Source organism: Arvicanthis niloticus, chromosome 20 (assembly GCF_011762505.2).
Source record: "Arvicanthis niloticus isolate mArvNil1 chromosome 20, mArvNil1.pat.X, whole genome shotgun sequence".
Lineage (NCBI taxonomy): Eukaryota > Metazoa > Chordata > Mammalia > Rodentia > Muridae > Arvicanthis > Arvicanthis niloticus.
Window position 1 is genome coordinate 48,554,106 of NC_047677.1, and position 8,615 is coordinate 48,562,720.

At 45.9% G+C, this 8,615-nt stretch overlaps 1 protein-coding gene across 2 annotated transcripts in view; it reads left to right on the forward strand.

Moving 5' to 3' along the window:
* The window catches only part of LOC117724929 (HLA class II histocompatibility antigen, DO beta chain), an 8,668-nt gene extending 4,052 nt beyond the window's left edge, over positions 1–4,616 (forward strand). For both annotated transcript variants that reach the window (XM_076916631.1, XM_034524929.2), the window contains 5 exons: positions 1,065–1,334; positions 2,430–2,711; positions 3,655–3,765; positions 4,004–4,032; positions 4,204–4,616. In XM_076916631.1, the coding sequence (XP_076772746.1) occupies positions 1,065–1,334; positions 2,430–2,711; positions 3,655–3,765; positions 4,004–4,032; positions 4,204–4,236 (725 nt within the window). In that variant the 3' untranslated portion in view covers positions 4,237–4,616. The remainder of the gene's footprint in view (positions 1–1,064; positions 1,335–2,429; positions 2,712–3,654; positions 3,766–4,003; positions 4,033–4,203) is intronic.
* Positions 4,617–8,615: the final 3,999 nt, after the last annotated feature.

Here is an 8,615-nt window from a genome sequence, read left to right on the forward strand (position 1 = left end):
ACTCCCCCCTCATGTCAGAGTCTCACTAAATACAGAAGAGGAACAAGCCTGGGGAGGGGCATCAGTTTTCTCTGAGAACAAAAACGGCCCTGAGTTTATCTCGTCCATTTGACAAATGGGAAAAAAAATCAGCACAGAGTTTAAATGATGATGAAACCCCACCTACTTCTTCTTTAGCTTGTGCAGAGGGAACAGTGAAGGGTAGACGTGCTGAGGGACTGGAGGCTGGTACCTCATCTGAACTCAGTGACCCTCAGAGGGGCCTGGGTGGTCATGGAAGTCATTCTAAGGGGAGGCTGAGCTTAGGAAGGAGCACAAACGCCATCATCCTTCAAGTCCAGCTTAGCTTCATGCAGGTCTGCCTGCTTCATCATTCTCAGGCGTACAGCATGCCACCGTCATAAGAGGGCTTTCTCTTCCTGTCCCGCCTCCTTTCTCTTCTTTCCTCCCCATGAATACCATTCTAAGTGTGTCTTCAACACGAGTGTAGTGTTCACAAACATAAAACGGGCTGCAACATCTCAGTGGGCTGCCAGACCTGACCACCTGAGTTCAGTCCCCAGGCCCCACATGTTAGATTAGGTATGTGTGTGTGGGGGAATAACAGGGGAGGGAGGAAGGGGCAGGGACAGGGAGGATGGGGATTGGGGAGAAGGCAGGACACGGGGACTGTGGAGGGACAGAGATGAGGGGAACTGGGGGGTGGGGCAGACAGGGGAGAGGATGGGAAGACAGGGTGGGGGAGGGGGTGGGGGAATAACGGGGAGGAAGGACAAGGGGGTTAGGGATGGGGATGGGGGAGACGGAGTGGGGGGATGACATAGGGATTGGGTGGGGACTGGGCTGTGGAAGTGGGGGGAACAGGACAGAATGGGACAGACTCACTCCTGAAAACTATGTCCCCTGTAGAGTTCACATTTTAAATAAATGCCATTAAGCACTAGATGACATTCTGTGACCTTGTCTCAATGCTGTGCTTTAGAGCACATTGCTATCTGACTTAGTGCACCGAAACAGGCTTTCCCAGAGGTGCAGCTGGCTCCTAACCCTTTCATGGTTTCCAGAGGATTTTGTGATTCAGGCAAAGGCGGACTGTTACTTCACCAACGGTACAGAAAAGGTACGCTTCCTGGTCAGGTTCATCTTCAACCTGGAGGAGTATTTACATTTCGACAGTGACCTGGGGATGTTTGTGGCACTGACGGAGCTGGGGGTGCCTGATGCTGACCAGTGGAACAAACGCCTGGATCTCCTGGAGACGAGCAGGGCCGCTGTGAACATGGTCTGCAGGCAGAAGTACAAGCTGGGGGCCCCCTTCACCGTGGACAGAAATGGTGGGTGAAGGTGAGGTCTAGGGGTTCTCCATGAGAACCTTGTAATAGGCATTTAAAAGGTTTTAAATTACCTATAATCTATCTGTGTGTCGATTATTTGTGTGTGTTTCATGCATGCCACAGTGCACATATGGAGGTCAGAGGGCAATTTGAGGCAGCTGGTTCTCTCCTCCAGTCATAAGAATCCTAGGGATTTGAGCTCAGGTCCTCAGGCTTGGGGGCCTGTGACTGCTCTGTCCTCAGCTGTGACTTGTTGGCTTTGATTTTTTTAAAAACCTACTTTAACAAGGGATCTTAGATGCTTCAACCTCCCTTCTAGCTCTCACCCCCCACAGGTAGTGGAAAGGAAAGGTTAGTAGGAAACAGGGGTTGTGGACCTGCTTAGAGATAGTTCTTTGTGCTCCTCCATTCTTCACTGTCAGCAGTCCAGTCCTTTAGCAAAACACCAACATGAACCAGCAGCTGCTGTCCAGTACACTTGGCAATCACCGCTCATGAATTAGCAATGGCAGTTTGATCCAGAAGAAACCACAAGGCTCTAGCAATTGGCTGGAGTCTGCAGAAATAGGAAGAAGCTGCCGGAATATCACGAGAAGTTCTTTGGCAAGTTACTCTCTTTGAAGTCATGACAAGCGACGATAAGCCATGTGATGCAAGGCAAACCAGTACTAGGGTGTCATCGGCAAAGACCAGTGAGGCACAGCAAGGCAAACCAACGCCAGAGCTTCCTCCCACTGTCTGTGGGGTCAGATTTATATTCTTTCCAAAAATCATGCTTCCTCTCACTTGTCAGCTTCAGTAAAACATCATCTGACATAACCAAGTTTCCAAAGAAACCAGAAATTTCCACTTCCTTCTAGAACCTCAGAGTTCTCAGGGTCTTTGAGAACTGATGTAGCCTTGAATATAGTGGGTGACTTTGGGGGACCTGGCAGAGTCTAAATTCTCCTTGTGGGCATTCACACATGCTTCTCAGTCCATGATGCTAAGTACCCACACTTCCAGCCTCTAATTGGCTGGTTGAGAAGTGGCTGAGGGTGATCACAGTCCCTATAGACACTCCTGTCCTTGCCGTGCTGTTTATTCTCTTGCCAGTGCCTCCGGAGGTGACAGTGTACCCAGAGAGGACCCCATTGCTGCAGCAGCACAACCTGCTGCTCTGCTCCGTGACAGGCTTCTATCCCGGGGACATACGTGTCAGGTGGTTCCGGAATGGACAGGAGGAGAGGTCTGGAGTCATGTCCACTGGCCTTATTAGGAATGGAGACTGGACCTTCCAGATGACAGTAATGCTGGAAATGACCCCAGAGCTCGGTGACGTCTACAGCTGCCTTGTGGAGCACCCTGGCCTCGCGAGACCTGTTTCTGTGGCCTGGAGTGAGCTTTATTTAGTTTTCTGTATTCCTGGGTCTTGGCCTGTATGGGCTGTCACTTCTGTGTTCATTTCAAGTTTATAACAAGGCAAGTTCCCCTGGTCTAAGCATCCTAGTGCCAGGGCAGGAGAAAACAGGGCAGACAGCCATGCTCAGAATGTCCAGGAGATAGATAAGGAGGGCTGTTAACCCGCAGCTTGCCTCTAACCCTAGGGCCTAGTATCCTTTACCTCTTTAATCTTTAGGGACACTGTCAGGGGCTATAAGTCAGGGATAGGCCTGGAGAAGTGGCCTAGCTGATGAACGGCTTGTCATATAATTGAGAGTACCTGAGTTTGATTCCCCAGAGCCTATATAAAAATTCCAGGTGCTGTGGTCCCTGCTTGTAGTTCCAGAGCCAGGGAGGCGGAGACAGGCAGATCCCTGGGGCTCACAGACTAGCCAGCCTGGCCTGCTTACTGAGTTGTAGGTCAGTGAGAGACATTGAACTATAGCAAGAATAGCAAAGGAGGAAGCTACCTGAGGAATGACACCAGAAGTTGACCTCTGGTCTATGCAAGTATGTGTGTGTGCACACGCACACACACATGCACGTGCACACACACACACACAACACACTCATACACATACATTCACACCCTATACACGTACACATACACACGCACACGCACACGTGCGCACACACACACACACACACCACACTCATACACATACACAGACATTCACACCCTATATACATACACATACACATACACATACACATACACATACACATACACATACACATACACATACATGCACACACAACACACCTAGAACCAGTGACAGATGGACAACTGAATTTCTAGATTTAACTCTTCCCTGAACAGTACTGGACTTTGGAGTTTTAAGAAGTGGGGTCCAGTACTAAGAACATCACAGTGACTTTAAGTCTCATTTTTCCACAGTGGTTCAGTCTGAATATTCCTGGAAAAAGATACTGAGTGGAGCTGCAGCGTTCCTGCTTGGGCTAGTTGTCTTCCTGGTGGGGGCAGTCATCCATCTCAAGGCTCACAAAGGTAGCAGACCTCTGAAGAGAACCTTCCCACCTGCCCTGTGCTTCTCCAGCTTCCTTTACTGTAAAGATCTGAGGGAGGGAGGGAAGGCTGGCTGTGCTCAGTAATCCCTGTGACAGGCTTTCCTAAAGCCGGGGGAGTCCAGGGTAAGCAAAGACAAGTGCTGACACTGAGGGCCACAACCCCCCCTGGGAAAACCACATGTGATCCTGACTGGGGATCCCATTCTCTCTCTTTCCAGCATCTGTGGAGACTCAGCCTGGCAATGAGGTAAGCGCTCTGGTTCCTTGTCTTTATATGGTAGATCATGGCCTTGTTCTTCAGCCAGAGCAAGCATCATGGAGTGGGGGAGGCAGAGGTGCCTCTGGCTGGGCGATTGTCTCCTGAGTGTCTGGAATTGGAGGGTATGAAGCCTCCTGAGACCTCCCATTCTTTCTGCAGGCCTCAAGAGCACTTCTCCCACCTCACCCCTAGTAAGATCCTAATGGAAGCTTCTCCCCCAGAGCCTGAAGAACTGTGACAAGGCTGCAGCCTCGGGCTGGGTAAAGGATGCTGGCTCTTCAGTGTGTGAGATGTGGTCATGGATCTTCCTCTTCTGTCCTGTACCTCAGCAGTCCTCGTTTCCAGGACTTGGTCCATCATCCCCTGGAGGACCTAATTCATTCCAGACCCTAGCTGCTTTGGTCTCTGTGGCCCAATCCTAACCCTGTGACTGTGGAACCCCCAATCCTTTCTGTCTTCCAACCACAGCTTCTAGTCTTCCATACAGTTGCCATAAAAAACCTTATTGTACAATAAAACAGTCACAGGTAACCACAGTGAATGTATAAATAAATGATGTGTCTAAGGCAAAACCCGTGTGATCACCTGCTCAGGTCAAAACACAGACAGTGGGGGTCTCCGTGTAATTCCTCAGGCACCTCAGAAAATAAACACTCACACTATCCATGTGGGGTCATTGGATACAGCCAAGCATACATTTCTGTATACAAGAATCCATGGTCTTTCTTTTCTCCCAGACTTTCAGATGTTTGACCTCATCCTTTCTTTCAGTTAGGATTAAAGCTGTTGAGATGCCTCAGCCTCCAAGGTGAAGACTTCCCTCCCTCAGATTTTGTTGCCTGCACCCACATGGTGCCACCGGACACACTCTTTTGCCCTTTATGTTTTCTATGAGTTGGCACCTGATGCAGACGTGGGTAGGGACTCTGGTTTGATTCTTTGGAGTCTGGAGGAGGTCATGACCTTTTCTGGAGTCACAGTGTATCTCCTTGTTTCTCTTTTCGTAATACAACAAGCACTGATGCTAATTGCCCCAGCTGCTAATTTACTGGGGATTGCTACATTGTGACAGTCTAACTCTAGGATTCTTTGTTTGTCTATCCTGTGTTGTTGGTTCTGCTCACTCTTAGCTGCACTAGAAGTTCAAAGTCCATGATGGTAGAACTGTTGGTGTCTTGCAGTGGTTCCAACTTACACAGTGCCACTGCTGCAGGATTCTATACTTACATTTCCCCTTTGTTAGCTTTTAAAATTTATCTGAATTTTTTAAATGTATTTTTATTGGATATTTTATTTATTTACATTTCAGATGTTATCCCCTTTCCCCATTCCCTCCCACCAGGAACTCCCTATTTAGTCCCCCCTCCTGCTGCTTCTATAACGGTATGCCCCACCCACCCACCCACTTCCCCCTCCCCACCCTTGAGTTCCCCCACACTGTGGCAAGGACCAGTGTGAATTCCTGCCTTCACAGGACCAAGGACCTCCTTTCCCACCAATGCCTGACAAGGCCATCCTCCACTGCATATAGAACTGGAGCTATGGATCCCTCCATGCGTGTTCCCTGGCTGGTGGTTTAGACCCTGGGAGCTCTCGTTGGTTGGTATTGTCACTCTTCCCATGGGTTCACAAGCCCCTTTACCTCCTTCAGTCTTCTCTCTACCTCCTCCATTAGGGACCCCATGATCAGTTCAATGGTTAGCTGCAAGCATCTGCCTCTGTATATGTCAGGCTCTGGCAGAGCCTCTCAGGAGACAGGTATATCAGGCTCTTGTCAGCATGCACTTCCTGGCATCCACAACAGTGTCTGTGTTTGTTGAGTGCACATGGGATGGATCCCCAGGAACAGCAGTCTACAGACGGCCCCTCCTCCAGTCTCCTCTCCACACTTTTTCTCTGTATTTGCTCCCTTTAGTATTTTGTTACTCCTAAGAAGGACCAAAGTACCCATACTTTGTTCTTTCTTCTTCATGAGCTTCATGTGGTCTGTGAGTTGCATCTTGGGTATTGTGAGCTTTTGGGCTAATATCCACTTATCAGTGAGTGCCTATCATGTGTGTTCTTTTGTGATTGGGTTACCTCACTCAGGATGATACTTTCTAGTTCCATCCATTTGCCTAAGAATTTCATGAATTCATTGTTTTTAATAGCTGAGTAGAATTCCATTGTGTAAATGTACCACATTTTCTGTATCCATTCTTCTGTTGAAGAACATCTGGGTCCTTTCCATCTTCTGGCTATTATAAATAAGACTGCTATGAACATAGTGGAGCATGTGTCCTTGTTATGTGTTGAAGCATCTTTTGGGTATATGCCCAGGAGTGGCATAACTGGGTCCTCAGGTAATACTATGTCCAATTTTCTGAGGAACCACCAGACTGATTTCCAGAGTGGTTGTACCAGCTTGCAATCTCACCAACAATGGAGGAGTGTTCCTCTTTCTCTACATCCTCGCCAGCATCTGCTATCCTCTGAGTTTTTGACTTAGCCATTCTGACTGGTGTGAGGTGGAAACTCAGGGTTGTTTTGATTTGCATTTCCCTGATGACTAAGGATGTTGAACATTTCTTTAGGTGCTTCTCAGCTATTTGAGTTTCCTCAGTTGAGAATTCTTTGTTTAGCTTTGTATCCCATTTTTAATAGGGTTATTTGATTGGCTGGAGTCTAATTTCTTGAGTTCTTTGTATATATTGGATATTAGCCCTCTATCTGGTAATGATCTTTTCCCAATCTGTTGGTTGCCATTTTGTCCTATTGACAGTGTCCTTTGCCTTACAGAAGCTTTGCAATTTTATGAGGTCCCATTTGTCGATTCTTGATCTTAGAGCATAAGCCATTGGTGTTCTATTCAGGAACTTTTCCTCTGTGCCTAGGTATTTGAGGGTCTTCCCCACCTTCTCTTCTATCAGTTTCAGTGTATCTGGTTTTATGTGGAGGTCCTTGATCCACTTGGACTTGAGCTTCGTACAAGGAGATAAGAATGGATTGATTTGCATCCTTCTACATGCTGACCTCCAGTTGAACCAGCACCATTTGGTGAAAATGCTGTCCTTTTTCCACTGGATGGTTTTGGCTCCTTTGTCAAAGATCAAGTGATCATAGGTATGTGGGCTCATTTCTGGATCTTCAATTCTATTCCATTGATCTTCCTGCCTGTCTGTGTACCAATACCATGCAGTTTTTATCACTATTGCTCTGTAGTACAGCTTAAGGTCAGGGATGGTGACTTCTCCAGAAGATCTTTTATTATTGAGAATAGTTTTTGATATCCTGGGTTTTTTTTTATTCCAAATGAATTAGAGAATTTATTTTTCTAACTCTGTGAAGAATTGAGTTGGAATTTTGATGGGGATTGCATTGAATTTGTAGATTGCTTTTGGCAAGATGGCCATTTTTACTATATTAATCCTCCAGTCCACGAGCATGGGAGATCTTTCCATCTTCTGAGATCTTCTTCAATTTTGTTCTTCAGAGATTTTACTTTACACCAAAGTATTTTATATTATTTGTGATTATTGTAAATGGCATCATTTCCCTAATTTCTTTCTCAGCCAGTTTATCCTTTGAGTAGAGAAAGGCTATGGATTTGTTTGAGTTAATTTTATATCTAGCCACTTTGCTGAAGTTGTTTATCAGGTTTAGGAGTTCTCTGGTGAAAGTTTTGGGGTCACTTAAGTATACCAACATATCATCTGCAAATTGTGATATTTTAACTTCTTCCTTTCCAATTTGTATCCCTTTGACCTCCTTTTGTTGTCTAATTGCTCTGACTAGGACTTTGAGTACTGTGTTGAATGGATAGGGAGAGAGTGGGCAGCCTTGTCTAGTCCCTGATTTTAGTGGGATTGCTTCAAGTTTCTCTCCATTTAGTTTGATGTTGGCTACTGGTTTGCTGTATATTGCTTTTACTATGTTTAGGTATGGGCCTTGGATTCCTGATATTTCCAAGACTTTTATCATGAATAGGTGTTGAATTTTGTCAATGCTTTCTTAGCATCTAGTGATATGGTCATGTGGTTCTTTTTCCTTTGAGTTTGTTTATATAGTGGATTACACTGATAGATTTTCATATATTGAACCATCCCTGTATTCCTGGGATAAAGCCTACTTAATCATGATGGATAATTGTTTTGATGTGTTCTTGGATTCGGTTTGCAAGAATTTTATTGAGTATTTTTGCATCAGTATTCATAAGGGAGGTTGGTCTGGAGTTCTCTTTCTTTGTTGGGTCTTTGTGTGGTTTAGGTATGAGTGTTAATTGTGGCTTCATAGAATGAATTGGGAAGTATTCCTTCTGTTTGTATTTTGTGAAATAGTTTGAAGAGACTTGGTATTAGGTCTTCTTGGAAGGTTTGATAGAATTCTGCACTAAAACCATCCAGTCCTGGGCTTTATCTGGTGGGGAGACTTTTAATGGCTGCTGCTATTTCTTTAGGGGTTGTGGGACTATTTAGGTGGTTTATCTGATCTTGATCTAACTTTGGTACTTGGTATCTGTCTAGAAAATTGTTCATTTCATCCAGATTTTCCAGTTTTGTTCAGTATAGTCTTTTGTAGTAGGATCTGATGAT